The sequence below is a fragment of the Herpailurus yagouaroundi genome, unplaced genomic scaffold (genome assembly GCF_014898765.1).
Source record: "Herpailurus yagouaroundi ecotype Mexico unplaced genomic scaffold, PumYag 182, whole genome shotgun sequence".
NCBI classification, from domain to species: Eukaryota; Metazoa; Chordata; class Mammalia; order Carnivora; family Felidae; genus Herpailurus; species Herpailurus yagouaroundi.
This window is the reverse complement of record NW_024412413.1, coordinates 38,795,492-38,822,281: the sequence shown is the minus strand read 5'-3', so window position 1 is coordinate 38,822,281 and position 26,790 is coordinate 38,795,492. Positions and strand designations below refer to the sequence as shown.

The 26,790-nt window shown below is 36.4% G+C and overlaps 1 protein-coding gene across 1 annotated transcript in view; it reads left to right on the top strand.

The window, feature by feature from the left end:
* The window catches only part of OTOGL (otogelin like), a 153,372-nt gene that overhangs the window by 114,824 nt on the left and 11,758 nt on the right, over positions 1–26,790 (top strand). The window contains exons 37-51 of the mRNA XM_040491342.1: positions 486–559; positions 3,782–3,959; positions 4,482–4,624; positions 4,869–4,892; positions 4,988–5,080; positions 7,029–7,218; positions 10,115–10,329; positions 13,682–13,823; positions 15,530–15,715; positions 17,787–17,999; positions 18,437–18,541; positions 19,620–19,727; positions 21,509–21,610; positions 22,114–22,218; positions 22,304–22,344. Of these exons, the coding sequence (XP_040347276.1) occupies positions 486–559; positions 3,782–3,959; positions 4,482–4,624; positions 4,869–4,892; positions 4,988–5,080; positions 7,029–7,218; positions 10,115–10,329; positions 13,682–13,823; positions 15,530–15,715; positions 17,787–17,999; positions 18,437–18,541; positions 19,620–19,727; positions 21,509–21,610; positions 22,114–22,218; positions 22,304–22,344 (1,919 nt within the window). The remainder of the gene's footprint in view (positions 1–485; positions 560–3,781; positions 3,960–4,481; positions 4,625–4,868; positions 4,893–4,987; positions 5,081–7,028; positions 7,219–10,114; positions 10,330–13,681; positions 13,824–15,529; positions 15,716–17,786; positions 18,000–18,436; positions 18,542–19,619; positions 19,728–21,508; positions 21,611–22,113; positions 22,219–22,303; positions 22,345–26,790) is intronic.

Genomic DNA, 26,790 nt, shown 5'->3' with positions numbered 1-26,790 from the left:
TCACAGCACTGTGGATTCTGCTTGCAAGAAATACATTCTAGATATTCACTGAGGGAAATGAATCAGCTTCGCTACTTGCTTTTTAAAGGCAACAAAATTTCTAACTCCTGAGCAGTCTTTAGTGATGTCACTGATAGTTTTACTTATTCAAACAATTGTGTTGAAGCTGTGAAAACAGTGAAGATGTTTATAGAATGGTGATGAAAAGCCAGAGCTCTGGAATAAGAATTCTCTAGTTTGAATTCTGCTCCTGACACTTACTAGCTTACCTGTCTATACAGGTAGTCTATACCTGTATACCTGTCTATACAGATAGTTTCCGTATCTGTAAAATGATAATGGTATTGTTATCTACTTTACAGAGTTCTTGTGAGGAATAAAGGAAAGTCTTTATGAAATTTTTTTTAGCAGTTTCTGCTACATGTAAATTCCATACTTGATGGCTTCCATTTCACTAATGGAAAGGATATCTTCATTCCTAACAGGTCCAGAAATGATTACTCCATCAGACTTCACTGTATTTGATATGTTAACACCAACGCCAGGTTTGGAATGTGAGGTATGACTGGGTCATCTATTCCAGCTACTTGTCTTTTCCTGATAGTTTTCTATTCAGGTTTCTGTATCACTATCCAAATGCTATTAAACTTCTTTTGCTATGCTCTCTAATCTATCTTTGTCAAAAGATGCTAAGAAATATGCGTTACATTTTAGGAAATTTGTGTGTGTGTGCCCTCTCTGAGGCATGAACACACTGTATTTTCTTAACTGATTTAGATATGTCTTATTAATTAGTAAGATTCTGGTCACACTAAGAAAAACAAAATTCAAATGAAGTCTTAAGTATTATCCTTTAATAAAGACTTATCTAGCGTGGGCTTCAGGCATTCAAAAATATTTATTAAGCAGCAATTATATGCCAGCCACTGTGGCAGATAACAAAGATACATTGACAAGCCAAAAAAGATCAGGTCACTGGACTCCAGAGCTTGTAAATTGTCTTGGCCGAGACTTGAGCAGTTAGTTATCTTCTTCAAATGTGCCACCTGTTTGATAAACCAACTGTTTATTCCACCAATATTTATTTAGCGCTGTTTTTGGCCAGGTGCTATTCAAGTACCATAGATAAAACAACGTAAAAGCAAGCAAACATCCATGCCTTTGTGGAGTTTATATTCCACTGGAGGTTCTAAGATAGCCAATAAGCAAAATAAGTTACTAAGTTATATAAAATGTTGGAAGAGGCTCTCAGAAAAAAAAATCTCTTTTCAATGCCATGGTCAGAAAATCCTCATTGGTAAGGTACTGTAGAGTAAAAGATCTGGAGAAGTTCAGGTACTAAACCATGCCAAAAAACAGGGCAGTGTATGCAGTCTGGAACACCAGGAAACAAAGTTCCAGGATCATGTACAAAGGCCCAGAGGTAAAAATGTACCTGCCATATTAAAATAATAATGAGGCCATTATGTAAGTCAGCAGTAAGAAAAGAAATAAATAATATTATGTAAAGTCTTGTAGATGATTATAAAAACTGTGGTTTTTATTTTATTTTTTTTCAACATTTTTTTTTATTTATTTTTGGAACAGAGAGAGACAGAGCATGAACGGTGGAGGGGCAGAGAGAGAGGGAGACACAGAATCGGAAACGGGCTCCAGGCTCTGAGCCTCCAGCCCAGAGCCTGACGCGGGGCTCGAACTCACTGACCGCGAGATCGTGACCTGGCTGAAGTCGGTTGCTTAACCGACTGCGCCACCCAGGCGCCCCTGTGGTTTTTATTTTAAAAGACACAGGAAGACACTGGGTATTTTTGAGCAGATAAATTACACGATCTGATTTGTTTTGGGATCATTTTACCTGTTGTGTTGGGAGTATGGTGCAAAGAGACAACAGAACAGGTTAGGAAGCTACTGCAGGAATTGAGGCAGAGATGACGGTAGCATGGACCATGTGACAGCAGTGGGAATGGTGACAAATAACTGGGTTCAGGATGTGTTTTGAATACAAAGATCAAAGAATTTTCTAAAAGATTAGACATGGAGTGTGAGTGAAACAGAGGCATCAAGGATTTTAAGATCTTTGCTTTGAGCAATTAAAGGATAAAGTTGGCATTAATCAGGATGGGGAAATTGTTGGAAGTGAAGGTCTGGGATGGGTGTAACTAAGAGTTCAGGTTTGCCATGTAAAGACTGAGATTGCTCTTAGACATCAAAAACCTACAGATGTACAGACCTGGTAGACGTAAACAGAGCTTAGAGCAGAGGTCAAGCTGAATTAAATTTTGAAATACTCAGTGATGGGGTGAAATCACAAAAGGTGTGTGTGCCGATAGAGAAGAGAGGAAGGAGGAAGAAATGATGGCAAACGACTAAAGGGTATTAACTAGTGAAAGAGGAGAAAATGGAGGAGATCCTAATTGGTCTAGAAGCTAAGGAAAGAAAACAATAAGGAAGATGGAGTAATAAGCTATCCTAAATATGTTAATAGGTCAGTAAGATGAGGTCTAAAAATTGATCATTGGATTTAGCAAAGTAAAGTTCATTGGTGACCTTGTTAAAAATAGTTTCAGTAGAATGGAAGGTGTACATTCTTTCAGGCAATTTAGATGTTGTAGGGGCTTTGGTTTTGTCTAAATATTTTCATTTTCCTGGTGAAGTGGAAATCAGGGTCAATACTGGGAATTGATACAATTGCACACAGAAAATTTTGGAAAGTTGGACTTGATTATTTGCCTCCCCTTGGCTCTTAAATTTAGAAGTGGTCACTTAATAGTCTTACTAGTTAGAAAAGCACTTAACCTCTCTTATCCTTGTTTTTGATCATGTATAATATTGGGATGATAGAAACTGGCTCAAAAATTTAGGGAGAAGCAAATGAAAGAAGCTACTATTAGTGCATGACATATAATAGATGCTAAATAGTTGTTAAGTTTTCTTCCCTATCCATTGAGATGCAGTATAGAGTAGTGGTCAAGATCACAGATGCCAGAGTAACAATCCCTGAACTTAAGTTCCGACTATACCACCTACTAGCTATGTGATCTTGGGCAAGTTACTTTGACCTTCACCCTCCTGAGTTCCTCATCTATAAAACAGGAAAAAAATAGTAGTACCTACCTCAGAGGGTTGTTTTGTGGGAATGAAATGGGTTAATTAGAAAAATGTCTTAACCATAATAAGTGATATAAATGTTTGATCACTGCTATAATTATTACCATAATTTAAATACAATAAAATTCGTAAACTTTAAAAAATCTACCACTGATTTATTTTGTATTTGTTTATCTGGAAGTCGGTAAGCTATATATATATAAAATAATTTATAATGGTTTTGTCCAGGGGCTTTTAGACTGATTTCACATGTGATTTTTTAATGAAATATTTATAGTATTAAGTAGTATTTTTTTTTAAATTGACATTAACAGAAGTTATAATGACATACTAGCTTTACAGGACATATGAAACCTTAACCTCTACTGTATAGGTCTGTTTGCAAAAAACAATCAAGACAATATAAGACTTCAATTTGCTCAGATGTCTGAGTATATGGGCAATTCTGATATCAAATAAATATTAAGGTAAAGCTTAAATTAAGTCCAAACCTAATATTTTGGAAAGAATACATCAACAGAAATTGTAGTGAAATTCTAATTGTTCATCTTTCAAAAGCTTTCGTATTTAGAAAATGTACACTATGGGCAGGGTGAAAGGGGAATTTAAAAGTTATTTGAAAACACTAGTTGAAAATAGAAAAAAGAAAACTAATTTTCTTTTTTGTTAACAGCCTCAACAATTTGATCCTGTTTATAATTGTAGCCAATATATATGCCTTAATATGGAATGGCAGTTATACAACTGGTCTCTTAATTGCCCGAAGGACTTGGAAATGCCTGACTGTGGTTTCCGGGGAAGGCCCGTTCAAGTGAACAGCGATATCTGCTGCCCTGAGTGGGAATGTCCTTGTAAGTTTGCATTTATTTATTTATTTTTAAATTTTAAATTTACGTATTTATTTTGAGAGAGAGTAAGAGAGAGCATGCAAGGGAGGGGCAGAGAGAGAGGGAGAGGCAGAATCCCAAGCAGGCTCCACACTGTCAGCGTGAAGCCTGATGTGGGATTTGAGCCTGGGAACCATGAAAGCATGACCTGAGCTGAAACAAGAGTCAGACACTTAACCGACTGAGCCACCCAGGTGCCCTGTAAGTTTGCATTTCTTACATGACAGTCAATTTCCAGTCAGGAGAAGATTGTTATTTTTTTTTTGAACTGATCACCTCACTCATCAAGCCAAAGTGATTGCTGAACTTTGTCCATTTCATTTACAATTTTGTTTTCCAATGTGTAACTTTTAGAGTTGCTTTTTGTCAAACATAATAATGCTAATTTAAAAGTTTTCTTTTTTTTTTTTTTTTAAAGAGCGGTCATTACTACAAATACAAATAATTAGTTAACAGACCAAACCCTCTCTCTACCATTTTTCTTAGGTCGGTGTTCCATGTTGTCAGAACTGAGTATTATTACATTTGATGGAAACAATGCAGCCTTATATAGTATGGCTTCTTACATCTTGTTAAGAATTCCTGGAGAGATTATTGTTGTTCACATTGAAAAATGTTCTGTGAATCAGGTAGGTCATAATCCATTCTTGTGTCATTTCTTCATAAACCCATAGCTAATGTACACAGCAACATTAGATATTCCTAAAGTGAGAAGGGGCTCAATAACTCACTGAGATACATCTTCTAGCACTTAAAACAAAAAAGAAAATATTACATGTGACTATATTTAGAGGCATGTAAAATTAATTCACATAATGTTTTTAAAAGTCAAGTAATAGATTTTTAAGTGTTTTTTTTACTTTTTTTTTTCAGAATGGAAATTCATTTAAAAAGCTAGTGAGTATTTGCAAAGTGTTTCATAAACTCCTTCTCTTTATTGCCAACATTATGTTTAACTCCATAAAGTTTTAATATTTTTTTTTCAAATTAAGGCATCCTCTGGAAGAACGTATGGACTTTGTTTTAAGAAGTTAAATTTGACCACATCAATACACAAAATACTTGTTAATCGGGCAACAAGAAAGGTAAGAACACAAAGTTGAAAGATATCCTCACATTAGAGAAAATGAAGAAATTATATTAAACATGATTCCTTCCCAAACCAGGGGAAATTAAACATTTCAGCAGAGTTTCGTTGCTATTGTGTTTAATCATTCTTTTCATGGAAAGTAAAAAAAATGTGTTTCTTAATATTGTATTTCTCCTTCCAAGATGTGCCAACTGTTGCAAATATGTCTCCCCTTGTGAGGTTAACTGTAATGGCCATGTAAAACCCATGAAAGTCCTCTTGGATAATGTGAGGGCCCAAGTTTCTTAGTGTCAGTTAACATTAGTGTTTTCCATTAGATAAAGTGGAACTGATGTGAAAAAGAGAGATCACAGGGTTGAAAAAAGGAGTAGCTAAGAACACCAGAATGAAGACCACTGAGAGAAAAATAGTTTTGAAGTGCTGATGATGTTCATTTTTCAATGAATATGTGATAGCTAAAGTAAAAAAATGAAGAAATATTTGGCTATTGAACCAAACTGAAGAAGGGGGAGGTATTGGGAAATTAGGAAAAAACCCTTTGATTTTACAGGAAAAACCTTTATCCCAAGGAATATATATTTACTGGAGAGGGATGAGCTATAAGCTGGATACTTTACTGATATGTTTCTCTCAAAAATGTAAGAAAATATTGTGTAAGACTTTGCTAAAGTGGCTGAGATGTTATATACCTTCTAGAAAGAATTTGTTTTTTGTTTTTTTTTAACCACAGGCCAAACATTCTCGACTTGAAAAAAATATTAAAATGAAACTAAAATATAGTACGGTGTTAGAAAATTTAATTTTAGGTAAAGCAAAATACATGAATGGGGTAATTTTTTGGGTGATAGCATTTATATATATACCTTTGATTTGATCAGGTTGATATATTAACAGGAAGTGGATGAGAAATAAATTTAAACTCAAATCTGGTCTGTGCTATTATTATGAGCTTTTTGGGCCAAAGGGCTTATTTTTTACCTCGCTGGTCATGTATTCAGTTAAAAACTAATTATTTAAGAATTATTTAATGAGAGTTTACGTGATAAGACAACACAGGTCCTGGTATCAAGTAATTTGTAGCTGTATGTGAGGTGCCTAAATGTAACTGCCAATTATAAACCAATAGGAGGTATATAGAGTATGACTAATATATTGCCAAAACAGATCTCTTAATGCAGTTTATAGAAAGGTCAAATAGGTATTTTTGGAGGAGGTGACACCTGAGAGAAGTCTTAAACCAAGAGCAGAAATTAACCAGGCAGGAGTAAGGACATTTCAGCCTGCAGGTGGCAGTATGAGGAAGATATAAAAATGAGAAACTGGTTGGTTGGGGAGACATGACTGACACATTTATTTCTGGTTCCATGTCTTTGCCATCATTTATAACAGTGGATTTCTAAATATAATCCTCAGATTGCCTACATTTGTATTACCTAGAGTACACGTTACAAATACAGAGTCTAGAATCCCATCCAAACCTAGGAAATAGGATTGCTGGGAATCTTAATCTTTACCAAGCTTGACAGATGATTGTTAGGAACATTATAGTTAAACACTGATTTAGAAGAGCAAAGAAAGGACCCAGATTAAAGAAAACATCCTGAAAATAACTTTAGCATCAAAAGTTCATTTTAGCAGATAATGGTGTAAGCAACATATACTGAGGGAAACAGACAGAAAAGCATACTTAACATAGAAGAAAGTTGGTTTGAAGAATATAAGGGGCAGAAGGGTTAAAACAAATACTGAATATAGCAGGATACAACAAAAGAATAATAAATGAGCTTAGAAGTTATTTGAAGCTGTGGCATCAGCAGGGAGATAAATTTTTAAAAACTTAGTATTCAACAAGAAGAAATGGAGTCATCTGATTCTCCTCCTTGTAATGGGTGTATATGTAAACATAAGCAGTTTTCTAACAGATGTAAAATTTCTTATTTTAGGTAGAAGTGGATTCTATTGTAGTACCTCTGCCCTTTTCAAATCAAGAACTGTCCATAGAAGATTCTGGTACCATGTATGTGATTACGACTCCAGCTGGACTAATCGTAAAGTGGGCTCACCTTACAGGGATCATAGACATTCATTTTGGCTTTCGATTTAACTTGTCATCTTATACAGAAGGACTCTGTGGTGAGCATTGCTTTTCAAATCTCAATGTGTTCTAATTGTTTTCCTGTCCACATTTACCATTTTGGCCCCTGATGCCCCACTTTTTATATTCGAGGTGTGGTGTTAACTTTCAGTGGCTCATGTGAATACTAAAGAAAGCAGTAGCTTTAAAAAAAATGGGCTAAGAAGCAAGAAATAACAGTTCAGTTTGCATATTTTTTGGAAATATATGTTTACTACTACTGTAATACTGTTTATATTCCTACTAGTTCATCTTTATTAATCATTAATAAGGTGCCAAGCATTATTTTATATACTTGAACTTATTCAATTCTAACAATAGCCCACATAAGTTGGTACTAGTGTTAATTTACAAGTGAAAAATAGGAAGTTATAGAAAGGTTAAAGGCTTAAAAATATTGTTTATTCCTTATTATGTTAAAATTTGAAATAGGAGAAAACTTAGTTGCTTAAGCCACCTTGAACGTTACATACAGGGAACACAATGCTCTCAATATTTGTCACAGTTTTGTTTTAAAGTGTAATGCCTAGATGTATCTTTACACCTAGGCTAATACCACACCATGTTACATAGACACATAAAGAGTTATAAGCCAAAGGAAATAAATTACAAATACCCTAAGTACATAACAAAATTAAAAAGTATAATACTGGTTTTGATGTTTGATGGAGGCTATTTTCTTTGTAGCTCTATGCTCTTTTTTTTTTAAGTTTATTTATTTATTTTGAGAGAGAGAGATAGAGAGAGAGAGAGACAGAGACAGAGAGAGTATGAGCAGGGGATGGGCAGAGAGAGACGGGGAGAGAAAGAATCCCAAGCTCCACACTCACAGTGGCTCAAACTCATGAACCGTGAGATCATGACCTGAGCTGAAATCAAGAGTCAGATGCTTAACTGACTAAGTCACTGGGCACCCCTATAGCTCCATGCTCTTAAGTGAATATCAGTTTCCTCATCTTTAAAATGGGAATAACAATATTCTACCTTCAAGATTGTTGTTAGGGTTGAATGTGAAAGTTAATGTCAAACACTTGACACATTGCTTAATACATACAATCAATAGATACTAGTTTAGTACAAATATATTTATTTTAATATCACTAAATATTAATTGAGTAAAAGTTTATGGATCACCTCCTGAGTGTCTAACACAGTGCTAGGTGCTGACAACCCAAAAACAAGTAAGACTAAGTCCTTTCCCTCAACAAATTACATAAAAGACTCTAATTTCTTCTTTAAAACATTTAGGGCAACGTTTGGCTGAAAAGGTTTACATATTTCCTTGCCTATTTATAGTATGCTAAGCATAGCACAAAAGATTATTTGAGTATGTATAGTATTGATTATACATAAAAAATCAATTATTATTGATTAATACTCAGAGACTTTCGGAATGCATATATCTCTGATGATTTATCACTTCTATGTGCTATGATTTCTGTTTTATTTTGTGTTTGCTTTCCCCCTCATTGTCGGCTCATGCTTTTACAGGCACACTCTGCTAACTGGATTCTCAAGTAATTACTGTAAAGAAAAAAGGCTAGGGTCACCTTTTTGCTAGCCAAGATTCACCCCCTAAACTTTGTAACTTCTATAGTAGGAGAAGAGTGTCTTCTTAAAGGGAAATGTGGTTGCTTTCATGTCTCCTAGCTTGGGTGCTGGCTGAAAAAATTGTAGTGAACAAGAGTGTGAGCTAAATTGAGTACGGACCCTAGAATGGGAGGTCTGTATGAATACCTCGTTCTATACAGCACTGTGAAGTTTCCAGGGGTGGTGCCTGGCATTGCAGTAAAAAATATTTTTATTAGCAATTACTTTTTCCCAGGAAAGTTTAGACTTAAAAAATAGTAGCTGCTTTACAGTATAGTTCACTTTACTTGTGATTTTTTTTTATTTGTTTGTTTTTGCATTGCATTCAGTTACTTGTGTATTTACAAGGATGAGGCAATATGGTAGCAGCAACTCTTATGATCTTGATATATCTACCTGAGCATTAAGATTTGATACTTGAAAAAAAATGTTTAAGTTATATCTTTTATAGTTGGAGACTTGGGTATTAAGAAAGATTAGATGTTTTCAGATCACTTATGGTCAGGGTTCTGGGCCATTTCTCTGTATTTCCCTTGGCTCTGTACTACACTGGATAAAGAGCAAGCTCCATCCTCAGTCTGGCCTTCCTCAGGAAACTAGAGGCCATAGCAGGTCAAAGCCTTATAACCATCAATAGGCCACGCCATCCCAAGGAAGGGAGATTGTCTATGCCTTAGAATTCCCAGGTCAAATCCTGTTTGGCTGTGGCTGTCCAAGTGCTGAATGTATCCATGTGTCTAGGCGACTGCCTGACCTGATTGGCTTATTACTTGCAATAGTGTTAATGAGAGGGAGTAAGAATTACCTTTATGCCAATCATAGCTCTCTCCTGTAGTGGTGATGGGGCAGGGATAGTTCCTGAAAGGTAAAATTTAATGTTTACAGGAAGGGTTTTCCTGGGAGAATGGATATCTGGGAGGCAAACACCCACTATTCTAAGGAATATCTTGGCAAGCTTAAGAGCTAGTTCTTAAATTAGGAAGTAGTGGTAATAGTAGTGGAAGAGTATGGGAGCAGAGTCAATCTCCTCTTTCTTCATTTTCTGTCATTTTTTTCACATGTCTTGACTTCCAGGATTGTGGTTTCTTTCTTATCGGGTTAAGACAACTCTATACTATTTTATCAAAGAACCAGATACATAATTTAAAAATCCATCAACATTAAAGTTAAAGGATATACATTTGGCACCTTGTTCAGTAAATAATTTATTCATTTCAAATCAATTATTAAGATGATTTATTTCTGCTGCCTACATTTGGTTGAAGTGGAAAAAATTTTCCTTTCAAATGTCACATATCTTTCTAGGAATTTGCAATGATGATCCAGATGACGATCTAAGAATGCAAAATGGCACAATTATTACAAACATGGAAGACATAGAATTATTTATCGAGAGCTGGGAAATTGAGAAATCATTTGAAGTAACAACAAGAAGACCCGTTAGGAATTGTACTGAGCATGATTGCAGTCGCTGCATTGAGTTATTGAACAGAAGAGTTTTCATTCCATGCCATAATAAAGTAAGTTAAGGGCAACCATAGATAAGAACTATCATGTTAGACATACTGAGAGTAATGCCAATAAATTCCTGTTCTTGCCATGATGTTCTTCTAGTGAGAAGAGTTTAGCCCCAAACCTTCTGTCAGTATGCTTTGGAATTCAGAATCATTTACTTTTATAGACTTAAAGAGATAAGAAGAATAATTATCTTTCATTCTCCTGTTTTTTTAGAATTCTATCGACAGATTCCAAGAAAAATGAAATTATGTCCTACAAATAAATGCCTCTAGGAGAAGAAATCAATGTCACTTGATAACCCAATAGAGAAACCAAGACAGTTGAGGATGTTATCAATTCTCTATGATCCTAGCCTCTTAGGTGTATACGTGTAATAGAACCTGTCATATATTCAATTTAATTATTCTTTGTCTCTAACTTTCTGACTTTATGTGACTAGTAGATATTTTAAATAATCTGTATCATTAAAAAAAGATCCATTGTTAGGGACAAATACAGCACTTCGTAAATCATTTAATGAAAAGTTTGTGAGCATCCAGCACCCTCAAGGCTTTCTGCTGAACTCCTGTGATCCAAAGATGAGCAAGACTGTCCCTTGTCCTCAGGAGGTCTGGTGGGAAAGCAAGCTTGTAAACAGGTATCTGACAATAGACAGTCTGGAGGGACATAGGAGCCCAGGTTTGGAGGAGACTGCTCGTACTTTTAGATGTTTGATTTACTTAGAAGGATAAATTTGCCAGGAGAGAAGAGGTAGGAAGGGACACCTAGGCAGATATGTATAACAGTATATATATATATATATATATATATATATATATATATATATATCAGAAAACAGCAAGTTTTGTGTAAAAGGCCATGTTAGGGAGACATTGAAATAGTTGAGTGTAAGACATATGGAGGGAAAGAGCCTGGGAAAGAGGATGAGGGAACTGTCAAGGCAGGAAGGAATTCACTGTGTGGCACCTTCCATGCCAGACCGTGGAGTGTAGACTCCATAGTCCTCAGCCTGCCCCATGAGTTCCCTCAGGGAAAGGCAAAGGATGTGAAGTCATGGGTTTTGTGCTTCTTTTTTTTTTAAGTTTATTTCTTTTTGAGAGAGAGAGAGGGAGAGAGAGAGAGAAGACTGGAGGGTCAGAGAGAGAGGAGGCTCTGTCAGTGCAGAGCCGGACGTGGAGGGTCAAACTCAGGAACCATGAGATCGTGACCTGAGCCGAAAACCAAGAAACAGTGCTTAACCCACTAAGCCACCCAGGCGTCCCATGGATGAAGATAGGTTTTAATTATTTACATTTTTTTTTGAAAAGCAGACATATAAAAATGAAAAAAATAACAAACATGTTAAAACTCACTTCAATGTCATTTTAAAGCATAATGATTTTCAAAAAAATTGCATTTTTGATGGAGAACTTAGAAGGCTAATTAAATCAGGAACTTTCCAGCTTAACTATTAAAGGCTTAGTGAGGCAACACAGGGTGCCATTTAGTCTATCATAGCCAGATCACAGGAACAGATCTCTTCCCAGTGAATCGGATGGCAAAAGAAAGGAATGCTGGTAATTTGTTTTTCCCACTTGTAAGCTTCATCTTCATTTGAAAATCTCCACAAAGCAGGCAGATGATCTGCCTGGATTCTATCATTCTTCTACCTAAAACCCTTCAGCGTCTCTCACTCATATGTAAAGTACATGCCAAGCAACCTTCCTATCAAGACTTATGGGTCCTCTACACTCTGGCCCACCTATTTCTCTAGCTTCCTCTTGTGCTACACTCTCCTGTCTCCTTTCAACTCTTTGAACATTCCAAGATTTTTCCTGCCAATGAGCTTTTAAGCTTCTAGTTTTTCTAGCTGGAACACTTGCGTCCTCTGATTCATTTTAGCATGGTGACGCCTGGAATCTATTCAAAGACCTTTTTTAGCTAAGAGATCCACAGGCAGAGAATAGGTCTGTGTTATTGACCTTTATACTCATGCATAGCACCATGCCTGATATATAGTTAGGTGTTCAGTAAATTATGAAACTGCATAAGTGAGTATATATGAATGGCAGATACAGGAGAATCAGCTTTTGTGGGTTAAGCAGAAATATATATAATTTTTTTACTTCGGATGAATTATGTCATATGGAATTTCAAAACAAAAATACCCAGAAAAAGCTTAGAAACATAATTCTGGAGCTCAGAGGAGGTAAGTTGAGGCCAGAGATCAGGTCTGGGGAGTCATTTGCATATGGATTTTTAAATATAACAATAAGTAGTGTGCAATGTGCCAGTGTCTGCTCTGTATATTTGCCATATATTAGCTCACAGCTAGGAAAAGATTTAAATGCCCACAATTGGTGGTATGAGTCCAGGAAGAACATTTGTAGCTAGCGGACATGTCCATTGAGGATGGAATCTAGAGAAACACTCAGAATATAAGGCAGCAGAGGAGCTGACAATAAACAGGTAAATAGGCAATAGAACGAAGTACACTCCAAGTCCAAGGAGAGGGTCTTAAGAAGGAAACTAGCAGTGTTCCCTGGATTTGGCAGTGGGGATACTCTTGACCACAGCAAGTATTCCATACAAATTAAAGTGGTTGGAAACCAAGGAGATTCCGTAAAGAAGACTAAAAGAATGTAGAATCTTGTTTTTTTATAGATATGGACCTTGAAGAAGAAATGATGAGATAGGAAGAATATTTAGTATTTTTATCCGGCACTTTGAGCTGTATCAGAATTTAGGATGTGTGTGAGGATGTTTAGTATGTTTGCTGAATGAAAGAGCAGAGAGAAAAATTGGAATAAATGGTGTTACAAGTTAAGTTATTTAGATTTCAGGCATTTCTAGATCAAAATGAAACCATCTATAGAAACAAATGTGTCTCTAAATTGAGGCAAGTCAAACTATATAAATTATTCAATGTTCAATATTACTACCTTTTTTGAGAAGCATTTAAAACCTCATTTAATGGGAAGGCCATGTATCATTATGGAATGCTTCAGGAGCTTCCGGTTTTATCTGTCATGGATTCAAGTCCTATGTAATATATGGAAAGGACAATTATAACCCAAAGTATAATATCAGAAATAGATTGTGCTAGGTACACATGCTTTGTTTCTCGTTTATCTTTATAAGGTAGATTTATGTAGATTAGTGCAGGCAATATTTATCTTATCCAGAATGTGTTTAAAAATATTATACCATCAGAGGTGACATATGGTATTATGAAATTTGGAATCTCAGGTCAAGGAAGAGCCATAGTAAATACTAACTTGCCACCCTTTTATTCTCTGAATAGCTTTAGTGTAACTTAGGCCCTTCAGAGAAATAAAACAACAGAACTTATCCCAAGGCAAAATGTATCTCTAGGTTTCACCGCAGAACTTTTGTGAAAAGATGTGGATCAATTACACCTATTTCTGGAACTATGAATGTGATGCACTTTCTGCGTATGTGGCTCTGTGCAACAGGTTTGACATCTGTATTCAGTGGAGAACACCAGATTACTGCTGTAAGTAGTACATTTCAGATAATATTTCTCACCATCAAAAAGCATTCCATATTTTTTGCATTCACTTCTTTCTCTTTTCATTTTTCACCACAAAATAATTTCATAAGAATAAAATGCCTATCAATGTAACCTAGAAGTTAGATGTCAGCTTTCCCACATAGGCAACTTCTATTTTCATCCTGATCTACACCTATGGTCGGCCTCAGTTGTCCCAGAAGAAAACCTAGTCCACAAAATATTAGCTAGCAAAATCAGTGGAAGTGTGGAAGAAATCACAGGGAATGGAAAAAAGATTTGAATTCTGTATCCCAGAGCACATTTTGTTGGTTTCAATTCCACCTGCTTCATTTGCCCAGCTTGTTCCCGAGCTTGTGAAGAGGATGCATGATTTTCTGTCCCCTTTTCCTCCTTTCCTGATACTGTATCCACTTTCTGGAAACTAATCTTTCTGGCTTTCTTTGATCCATATCTAGGTTCAATCTTTTTCCAAATACGTGTTTGTGTATCCTTCTTCTTTTGTATGTATTCTTTGCTCATTTTTATCTTTTTTAATGAATATAATTTATTGTCAAATTGGCTCACATACAACACCCAGTGCTCATCCAACAAGTGCCCTCCTCAAGGCCCATCACCCATTTTTCCTCCCCTCTACCCCCACATCCACCCTTAGTTTGTTCTCTGTGTTTAATAGTTGGCCCATTTTTATCTATAGGGCCCATGCTTTCTCATCAAGTTGTAAGGCTTTTCATAAAAAGTTTATTCAACCTATCATCAGTCCTGGGCACATTTTACAGAAAACAATGTTAATTTCATTTACGAAATAGCAATTAAATAGATTAAGCGGTAAAATATGGTCAAAATGAATGTCAGTGAGATGTTCCAAGATAAAATAAAAGTTTTCATTTTCCCTAGAGGAAAAAATAAAATACATAGAGAAAGAATAATATATCCCAAACACCGGTTACATGACGTTGTTTCAGATATAAAGCAGCTCCTGGTGTGCCTTACTATCTCTTACCTCTCCTTGCTCCCAGAGGTAATCACTATTCAAGAGTGGGGTAGCTTGATTCATGGGAAATGTATGGCATCTCTAACTTTAACAGACACTGTCAAATTGTTCCCCACTGAGATTTTATCAATTTATATCCCCACCAGCTACATGTTCATTTTTTAAAAGTATGATTTTTTAAGATCACTGAAAATCAAAAGAATTTTCTCAAACATAATTTAGAAACTGCTCAGCAATGGTAGTTTCTTGTGACAGTGAAGGATTGAACCTAACCACACAGCATTTTTCTTTTTTATGGCTTGGTTGAGTTATATATTCAGAGCATATTTCTGTGCTTATCCTGAGTAGACTGTTGTATATCCTCACTACACACAGAAGTAACTTCATACTGGTTGAATCTATATTTATCCCAACCAGATCTGGGCTGCCTATTGGTCATATTATTTGCTACAAATCAGATGAGCTTTTCCTACTGTAACATAACATAATACTAGCTGGATAACTGGAAGATGCTCAAAAATACCTACTGTTTGTTTTGTTTCTAGTTTTGGGTTACATCATAAATGAAAAATGAACCTTGAAGAGACTGAAATGGGCAAAATTAATTTTCCAAAAGAAATCTGACATTTCTTCCTTTGCCTGTAATTCAAATAGGTGACTTTTATCATTAGCAAATTTTGTCCTCTGTTATTCATAGCTCTGAATTGCCCAGAGGGGAAGGAGTATCAACCCTGTGTGAGGACTTGTGAAGCAAGAACATGTTTGAACAGATGGTTCTATGGACACTCTCCATGTTTGAATTTAAGAGAAGATTGTGTATGCAAAAATGGAACCATTCTTCACAGGCCGGATTCAACTCAGTGCATTCCAGAGAAAGAATGTGGTAAGCAGCAGAGTGCAAAGTGACTTCTTAGGGACCTGACAAATAAATGAAACTTATTTAGATCTTGAGAAGATGTGCTGAGAAGGATTGAACAAAGGTCACATAGGTGTTGGAAGGGAAACCGGTTCATTTGTAATTTGATTTTAATATAATGATTGATTTCAATTGAAGTGACCCAAGTTAGAAATTTTGTTCAGGGGCGCCTGGGTGGCTCAGTCAGTTGAACGTCCAACTTCACTCAGGTCAGGATCTCACAGTTGGTGGGTTCGAGCCCCGCATCAGGCTCTGTGCTGACAGCTCAGAGCCTGGAATCCGCTTCAGATTCTGCATCTCCCTCTTTCTGTCCCTCCCCCGCTCACACTCTGTCTCTCTCTCTCACTCTCAAAAATAAATAAACATGAAAAAATTAAGAAAAAAAGAAGCTTTGTTCATAATGTAGGGGTTTTTTTTTGTTTGTTTGTTCCAAGATTTTATTCAAATTCCAGTTAGTTAACATACAGTGCAATATCAGGTGTAAAATTTAGTGATTCAACACATACAACACCTGGTGCTCATCACAAGTGCTCTCCTTAATACCCATCAACTTTTTAATCCATCCCCCCATGGTGGTGATGTGTTTCAATCTCTACCTATGCCTGTAATAACTTAGCAAGAGTATGGCAAATTAAGAATTAAGAACATAGGCTGTGCACTGAACTCAAATTCCAATTATTTCATGTAATAATGATTCAGTTTTACCTCTTTGAGCTTAAGTTACACATCTGTAAAATGGGAAAAATAAAAGCACTTATTCCATAAGGCTAGTGTGGGGATCCATAAAATAATACAAAGTATTTTGCAACAGTACCTAGAGAAAAATAACCACTTGAGAAATGTCAGATAGTGTTATTATCTGGGAGAAAACATTTAATTTTTCTACTTTCATTTTCAAACCACTTGATTCTGACTCACCATCTCCATTGTGGTTGCAGATGAAAATAGTCCAAAATTGAGAAAATTGCAGTACCCTACTTTTTCAGTCATAGGGCTTATCATTGTGGTTAGAAGAAAAGAGAATTAGCTAATAATGAAAGAAAATGGGCAAGTAGAAGTGAAAGGCACATATAGTTCTAGAAAGTTTGTGTTTGTCATTGAGAAGAGTATTTGTAGAAGACTGAGAAAAAACAGGAGTGCTTATGTTTGTTTTTAGGGACCTGTGAGGTTGGTTTGATAGTAAAGAGAATAATATAAGAGAAGTTCATTTGAGGCTGGGGATATGTTGGTCACTATTCATCTCTATTATTATTATTATTATTATTATTATTATTATTTTAATGTTTATTTATTTTTGAAAGAGTGACAGAGTGCAAGCTGGGGAGGAGCAGGGAGAGGGAGACACAGAATCTGAAGCAGGCTCCAGGCTCTGAGCTGTCAGCAGAGCCTGACCAGGGCTCGAACTCATGAAACATGAGATCATGACCTGAGTTGAAGTTGGTTGCTCAACTGACTGAACCACCTAGGCTCCCCTCATCTCTATTATTTTTAAAAGAACTACTAGATGGCCATAGTTTTCATTAAGTAAAACTTCAATAATAAAACTACAAGAGTCACTAAATAGCTACTTCCCACATTTAGATTTTAAAGCTGACATGTTTTGCATTTTCATTTGACAAAAATGATAAATGTGTGGTAAGGCCTTTTTTTCTTTCTAATACCACTCAGTTTTAACAGTTAATATTTTAAAACTAACTTAAATTTATTTTGCTGAGTTTGTTCAAGCTAAATAAGTTGTATTAGCGACAAAATGAATAAGAAATAAACAAATGATCCTATTTATTGAAGAAGACAGGCAAATTTACAGGTAGTCGTAGGAGGGAAAAATATTTTTGCAGACTACATTGCAAATTTCATGAGAGAAAAATGTAAGCTAGTAGCTGATGAAAAGGGGAATCTAAGAAAGGATAAATATGGGACGTGTTATCTATGTTGCTGAACCAATTCATGGTCTGAAATCAAAACAATAAATGCATCACAGCTTCATTTATTTTAGTGGCCGGGTGATGAGTGATTTAACATTGTTCCTCTTTTTAAGCATGTACTGATAGTGAAGACCAGCCTCGCACTGCTGGGGAGGTTTGGAATGGGGGCATTGACGAATGTGCCCTGTACAAATGTTTGGGGAATGGAAGTATTATTCCCATAGAACCTGACTGTGATGAAGAGCCCTCGCCAACTTGTGAACGAGAAGCTGAAGTTGTCCTGGGCATCATTGATAAGTGGACCTGCTGTTCAAAGGAAGTTTGCGGTGTGTATGTGGGCCAAAGCCTTACAGTTAACGCCACAAAATTTGTTGATACCATTTGTGAAAAAGTAAGGTGTGCATAATGCTTGGTATAAAAGAAAGTAAAGGTTGAGGTAAAAACAGAAATATTGCCATAAATATTGTTTATATACTCTCAAAGCAAGTTTTATCTCATTCGTGTTTTTGCCGATTTTGCAAATACACACACAAAACTCTGGCTATTAACAATTAATAATATTCAATAATATGTGACAAGAGAACGTTTCTGGGAATCTTTGACTTGTGACAATCGAGGGTGAAAGACCATAATAAATAAACCTTCGATTGGCAACCTTTTTACATATGACCCATTTGTGAGCTGAATGTGTTTAATTGCAGCATAAAGCACAGATTTTAGTTATATTCACGAATATTTTAACGCTTCTGTTTCTTATTTCCAGGTTGTGACATGACCTTATGTGAAACTGCCATTCCAACATGTACGGATAGTCAAAAATTGGTTGTTGGCCATAGTCCTCTTTCTTGTTGCCCACAGTATCAATGTGGTGAGTGATTAACTAGGAGCATTAAGAGTCAGGTTTATTGTTTGCTCAGAATAGTTGATTAGATTCTCACTCTCTGTGTCTACAAGAAAATGATTGGTTATAAAATATTGTGGAGTTGTCTTGCTAAAGATAGTTCTTTTTTAACCTGCAATTTCTTTATAAATACATATGTAGATATTTTAAGTTTATATATTATATTAATACATCTATTTAGATAGTTAACTCAATGTAAAGATCTTAATCTTAGCAGAAATATATAGGAAATAGCAGTGTGATATTGTGATTTATAATAAGAGATATAGATCTGGTCTTCCACCCCCTTCTCACCACAGAGCTCCTCATCCTTGGCTTTTCCAAAGTGAGGAGAACTAGGAAGTGTCTTTTGTTATGTTAATGAGTTAATGATTTCCCCTTGCCAGGGGAATCAATGAGGTGATTGGAGGTTGGAACTTTCAGTCCTACCCCATGATCTCCAAGGAGGGGAAAGGGGCTGGAGGTTTGATGAGATCTTCAATGGCCAAAAATTTAACCAATCAGGTTTATGTAATAAGGTCTCCATAAAAAACCCCAAGGTGGATGAGGTTTAGAGAACTTCCAGGAGAGTGAACACAAGGAAATTCGGGGCCTGGTGTGTTCTGAGAGGGCACAAGAACTCCCAACCCTTTCCCTATACCTTGCCCTATGCATATCTTCCATCTGTTTATTCCTGAGTTATTTTCTTTTATAATAAATTGGTGATCTAGTAAGTGCAATGTTTCTCTGAGTTCTGCTAGCTGTTCTAGCAAATTAATCAAACTCAAGGAAGAAGATGTGGGAACCTCTGATTTATAGCCAGTTAGCCAGCAGTATGGGCTATACAAGGTGGGCTTGTATCTAGTGTTTATAGATAGAATTGAGTTGAATTGTAGGACACCCAGCTGGTGTCTGGAGAATTACTTGGTGCTGTATGGGAATCCTCCCCTACCAAACACACACTGAGTTAGCAGGATACAGATACATTCAAAGAGAAGTAAACCATGCTACTTTATCTAATCATTTCACTCTATACAACTTTTCAAATATCTTTGTGTTTTTGCAGAATGTGACCCATTGAAATGCCCCAGTATTTCAATTCCAGAATGCAGAGAAGATCAATTCATGATTCAAGTTCAACAGGAAGAGCCTTGCTGTTTTTCTCCTCTCTGTGGTAAGTGTTCTGTAAGATAACTTTTTGGAACAAAGGGAGGGAAAATCTTTTATTTGATGTGAATTTTTTGGGACTCATGGTAACCAATATTCTGCTAATATACTGATAGAAACTCAACTGAATAAGAACATTTGAAAAGAAAGTACAGCATTTTAAATGACTCTTGACAATTATTACGGTTAGCTCTACATTCACTTAACATATATAAGGACTCGGGGCGCCTGGGTGGCTCAGTCAGTTGAGCGTCCAACTTCAGCTCAGGTCACGATCTGTGGTCTGTGAGTTCGAGCCCCGCATCGGGCTCTGTGCTGACAGCTCAGAACCTGGAGTCTGCTTCGGATTCTGTCTCCCTCTCTCTCTGCCCCTCCCTTGCTCATGCTCTGTCTCTCTCTCTGTCAAAAATAAACATTAATTAAAAAAAAAAAACATATATATGGACTATGTATACCAGTCAAAACACACTCAAGGCAATATAATTAAGTATGTTTTTTCTTTAATAAGGCTAGCACCAATTGTTTTTGGAGAAAAATTTAGCCTTGGCTTTCCTTGAAGAACCAACTAAAATAATGGACTCTGCCAAGCCATTATAGAACCTCTTTAAAATTTCATTTTATATAGGGGCGCCTGGGTGGCTCAGTCAGTTAAGCATCTGACTTTGGCTCAGGTCATGATCTCATGGTTCATGAGTTCGGGCCCCGCGTCAGGCTCTGTGCTGACAGCTCAGAGCCTGGGGCCTGCTATTCTGTGTCTCCCTCTCTCTCTGCCCCCTCCTTGCTCATGCTCTGTCCTCTCTGTCTCTCAAAAATAAATAAACATTAAACACATTTTTAAAAATTCATTTTATATAGCATGTGTGATATATGTGTGAGCATCATGATGCTGGAAGAGAATGGTAGAGATGAAAGGTGTCCAGGGAAAGACTGTCTATGAAGCTATGTATTCCATCTGATGAAATGGACATTGAAAACTAAAAAGTTCTCTGTTTTTCATTGCAAGTGGATTATCATATCTAAGACTGGTGATTAATGTAGGCTTCAGATGTACCTATGGAAATCAAAACAATCTCTTTCTACCCGTTAAGGTTCTTTGAGTGCAAGTGGCAAAAGGGATTGATTCCAGCTAGCTTAACACAACCAATTAGTGGAAGGCTTGGGAATCAAGATTTTGTAGGAGCAAGATGAAGCAGACCACGCCCTGGGAAGGAAAGAAATCAGCTATTGTAGGTGGCAGTCACTAATGACTGACTCAGCAACATCCATTTCCTGCCCTGGTGTGTCTCTATTTATGATTCAAATGCCATAGAGAGAGATTCGCAGAGGCCTGCTGAGGGTCAGGCACCTTTATGAAGAGTCACTCCAAGACTGTGCGGGTGGGGCATTTCCTCAAGGTCATTCAGAGAATTGTAATCAAAGTTGGGAAAGGGATACTGAACAACCCCAAAGAACACATGCCTACTGTATTATCCGTCCATCCATAAACTAGAGTAATCAAGGGTAGTGAATTCAGAAAACTTAAGTAAATAAATCGATGACATTTTGATCCTAGAAAAAAGAAAGTTGCTCCAGAAATCTTAATGCTTTTCTCGCTGTGCTTGGAAAGCATAAAGCAATATACTTAGTTAGTATTGTTTTTATGACCACATGAGGAAATCTGTCTGTTAAAGACTTGTTTTCCCTGTTACCTATTTTATTGAACATGATGGTTTATATGTGTGTCATAATGTGAATTAATCACTTGCTTTTAGCTCAGCTGTGACTTCTGACCTTTTGTTTTACCTTTAGTTTGTGAATCTTGCACTGAACCTATTCCACCCTGTACTGATGGGGAGTTTCTCACTGTGGATCTTAATACTACACATTTCTGTTGTCCTCAGTATTACTGTGGTAAGTATATCTTAACTAATTTAAAATGTTTAGATGTGTCCAATATTTAAGAAGCCTCATGAATCTTAGTTGTGCTGTTATATCACACCTTCATTGAATTCTAGCATATAAAATATATATTAAATGTATGCGATGTTTTTATATATCTAAGAGCTCTTCTTGGATAATATCATTACCTCCCCAAAATAGATTACTATGACTTTTTTCATCATCCTAGAAAGACCAGCTTTCCAGGTGATTCCATACCTTCTCCACTTCCTTTCTCTTCTTGCCCACCTAGTGTTTCTCAGGGCCCTTCACCTGATGAGCTGGTCCTGGTTATACTCCTGTTTTCATGCATTCCATGCTCACCAATACATGGCCAATGAGTGGTGGGAGAGGTAGCAGTGGGAAGATAGGAATCTGTGCCCTATATCAGCAATGGCTGTGAACTAAATGGTAGCTGGCGAGGACGAGCTTTTACAAGAGGCTAATCTTCATCCACGTCATTTTTTTCTATTTAGTTTGTGACCCAAATCTTTGTCCTACACCACTACTCAACTGTGCAGAAGATATGAACCTTGTAAAAGAAAATGTATCTGGTCAATGTTGTCCAACATGGCATTGCGGTAACTAATTTTCATACTTCAAAGTTTTATTGCAACACAGTAATGTGTTCTGATCAATATAAATATGTTGATTTTTGCCTTTTAGAATGTAGCTGTGGAAACCTTGTTATGCCAGCTTGTGAAGTGGTAAGAACACACATTTTGATTGAACTGTCATATTATGTAAATTAGTTTAATTCTTTTATCCCCCTTATTTCTGAGTTGTCAGAGTTAATGAAATTATCCTTATTAAATGATACTGAAGTAGATTAAAGTAACATGTGCTGGTATCAGGGAACAGTGAACCTTTTTTATTTATTTGAGATAAGAAAATGCAATACATTATTTTTTTCACTGGAGACTGAATCTATTAGTCTTATGTCTACTTGACTTCACTGGTCTGAAAATAAAGCAAAACATTGGAAAAAAAGATTACCTCCATATTGAGAGGTGTTCCTAGTGATTCTTCAAGAAATTGTGCCAAAGATGCATCTGTTGTGGAGGAGGAGGGGATATAAACATGTAACTGTACTTTCTTAAGAGTTATATGAACATTTTGTAAATAAGGAAATTGAGGTCCAGAGAGAGTAAATGACTGACTGAGATCTTCCGGACTCAAACCAAGGGTTGTTTTATGTGTGTGTCTTGTGTATTCCTTTATTCTTTCTACTTTGCCATAACTCTTTCATTTCCGTTAAAAACTACAGCGAAGACACAAGTTTAAATAACAAAAGCAAGTTGAAACTGCCTTGTTTTTATTCCTGTCTTGGACTTTTTTTAGTCGTACTTCACTTTCCTCATCTGCAATATAAAAGTAATAACAAGTTTCCAGCTCTTGGCTTCAGGTCGGGTCATGATCTCACGATTTGTGAGTTCGAGCCCCACTTTCGGCTCTGCACTGACCGTGTGGAATCTGCTAGGAATTCTGTCTCTCTCTGTCCCTCCCCCCTGTCTTTGTCCCTAAAAATAAATAAATAAACTTAAAAAAATAAACATAATAACAATACCTATATCAGATGAATGAAATAAGTTAATATATATTAAATATTTAGATAGTACTTGACACATAGAGCACAATAAGTATTAGCTATAATTATCATTACAAAATTAACACAATATATCATGGAGAACTTTCTAGGGAAGTTCACTATCAAGAAAAATTTGGAAGAAAGTGACAGGTTAGAATAATGGATGAAAGGAATTGAACTATTCCACATAGACGCTAGGATGAACATGAATAAACACACCAAAAGGTGAGGTAAGATACGTAGGCTAAAAGGTAATGATGACTCTTGCCTTGAGAAAAAGCTAACTGGAGGTAGAGCAAGGAACAATGGGAGATGAAGAACTATACGAGTTGGTGTATTGAGGTTGGCTTTAAAGATGAGATGGAAGAATGTAGATGTTATTTATTTATTTTTTCTTTGCAGTTCTTCATTCAACTAACATTTGTTGAAAACCAGTTTGTGTGGTGATGGGACCAGACACTTGAAGTAGCACAGCCCTATTCTGAGGAACTCACTGCACATTTAATATGATAGGAGAGAAAGAGGGTCCTGCACAGGATGGAAATTATGATGAAAATTGAGTGTTTGAGTTAATTTTGCTCTTCCTGTGTAGCAGGGTAAGGACAGTAAAACATTAGAGGGAAGTAGATCAGCCAGAGACTGTTACAGCCATTCATGAATGAGAACCTTGGGTATAGCAAGATCCGTATAGAGGGACTAGGGAGAGGTTGAATTTAGGAGGATAAAAAGTAGGACCCTGGCCCTTTGTAACATGTGTGTAGGAGTGTTTGTGTGGGGGGAGGAAAAACGGAGAGAGAGCGAGCGAGCGAGAGAGAGAGCTAGAAACAGACACACACATACATGGACACACACAGAGAAATATCTACAAAATTTTTAAGGTTACAAGGCTTGCACATCAAAAGTCCGAGAGTCCTGGGTCCTTGGGTAAACACTGATCACCAAAGAAGCAGCTAAGTAGAGACCCTGTGGTTTCACCTCTACCCAGCCTCATTCAGAGCTCTCCTGCTGGCCTGGAAGAGGTAATAAAGCGTCTTGAGACATTTCAATAACTTAAAACACAAGATAAATCTAACCCTCATCCTATGGGATTTTGTGCCTACTGTGTTCTGGGTCTTTTGAAGTGTTTTTGGGGAGAAGCCTGTATGTTTATTCTTTAAACTTGTTCTGGTTGTTACCTCACCTCTGGGCGTGTTGTGTATGCCTGTGTGTATGTGCCCCTTTAACACCTGTCTTAGCCTGACCACCAACTCACCAACCACTTTACTGTCCATCCCTCTCTGTCCTGTTTTTTGTTGTTGTTGTTTGTTTGTTTCTTCTTGTGTGTTTCTACCATTCTCCACTTACATTTTCTCTGTGTTCTTCTCCATCTCCAATATTTAGGCTAGATGTTGGCCTATCTAGCTTTTTTTCCAGCTCAACTTTCAATGTCTGAATATTAATTTGAATCAAAATTTCACATTACTCAATACTCCAAGCATCTGTTGAGTGCCTGCTATTTTATATATTAGCACTGTGCTAGGCACACAGAACATATGCAGTAGCTGCAATATTCTTGAACATCCTACCTGAATATATGTAACCACACGCATGATATAGTTTTAACATTCATGATTCTATACAAGCATTGACCTGACCCATTGTTCTTGAGTACTTACTCTGAATAGTTGCTAAACATTTGTTTCAGTGTCTAAGATGGTATATTATTTTAAATCACATCAGCTTATTCACATAGACAACAAATGTATCTCAACCTAAAAAGTTTATGGTAGGCCTTTGCAGTATTTCTGTTTTTTTTTTTTTTTAATTTTTTTTCAATGTTTATTTATTTTTGGGACAGAGAGAGACAGAGCATGAACAGGGGAGGGGCAGAGAGAGAGGGAGACACAGAATCGGAAACAGGCTCCAGGCTCCGAGCCATCAGCCCAGAGCCTGACGCGGGGCTCGAACTCACGGACCGCGAGATCGTGACCTGGCTGAAGTCGGACGCTCAACCGACTGCGCCACCCAGGCACCCCAGTATTTCTGTTTTTAAATAGCAACTTTATTGAAATATAGTTCACACACCACACAATTCAGCCGTTTAAAGTATATGGTTCCGTGGTTTTTATTATGTTCATAGAATTCTGCCACCATCAACAAAATCAACTTTAGAACAATTTTATTAACCCCCAGAGAAACTCTGCACCTGTTAGCACTCACCCCTTATTTCCTCCAAACTTCCCAGCCCTAGGAATCTGTTCTATCTCTACAGATTTTCCTATCTTGAATATTTCATGTAAGTGGAATCCTATAATATGTGGTTTTGTGATTCCTTTCACTTAGCATAATGTTTTCAAGGTTCATCTGTGTTGCATTATGTGTCCATACTTCATTCCTTTTTACTGTTAAATAATATTCCATTGTTTGAATATGTCTAGATGTTCATCCAAATAAAGGTATACAATGGCCAATAGCACATGAAAAGATTCATAAGATCATTAGCTTTCAGTTAAATGGAAACCCGAACTACAGTAAGGTATCACTTCACACTCACTAAGAAGACAGATAAAAATACATGTTGGCAAGGATGTGGAGAAATTAGAACCTTCATATGATACTGGTGGGAATGTAAAATGATACATCTGTTTTGGAATACACTGTGAAAGACAAAAGGCTATATATATATATATATGTATATATATATGTGTGTGTGTGTATATTATATATGTGTATATTATATTATATACACATTATATTATATATGTGTGTATATATATATATACATGTGTATATTATATATACATGTATATATAATATGCCCCAGAAATTCCACTCCTAGGTGTATATCCATGAGAAATGAATACATATGTCCACACAAAAGCTTGTACATGACCATTCATAGCAAGCGCTATTCTCAGGAGCCAAAAAGTGCAAACAGCTTAAGGTGATGTTACTGATTTTAAAGGAGAGGGATGCTTCCTTGGGAGTTAAACACACCAACTTGGAGCCTATGCCATGGGAGAATTTGATTTATTTTTCTAACTCCATGTTTCTAACATTTTATTTCCAATCCCTTTGGAATTGGGTAATAACTAAAAATCATAAAAGACCAAATGAGTTAATGTGTATGAAACTACAGCTTGTAAAGCACTATAGAAGGTAAGATATTATTAGCTTATGGGGAAAAGTACCCTTTATACGTTACTATGAATTTATTAGAGTCATTTTTTACATTACGAATCAAATTAATTTTTTTTACCGACATCACATGAAAATGCCCTCAGGAAAAGTTGCTCTTTAAAATGCAATTCTTGAAACTTTAAACTTGGTCCTATACTGAGAGGAATAGATACTGTTTCTGATAGGATAATGTTTAAGCATTGGTATGGAGGCATTTCATTGACACCTGAAGGTTATACTGCACTTGCTGTGGGTCTGCCCTATGGTAAGTTCTTTACGTGAATTCACCCATTATTTTTTCTAAAAAAACCCTAAGAGGTAGGCAATGTTATTATCCCCATTTTACAGATGAGGGAAGTGAGAAGACCAGCTTAGCAACTTGTCCTAGATCACACAGCTTGTAGGC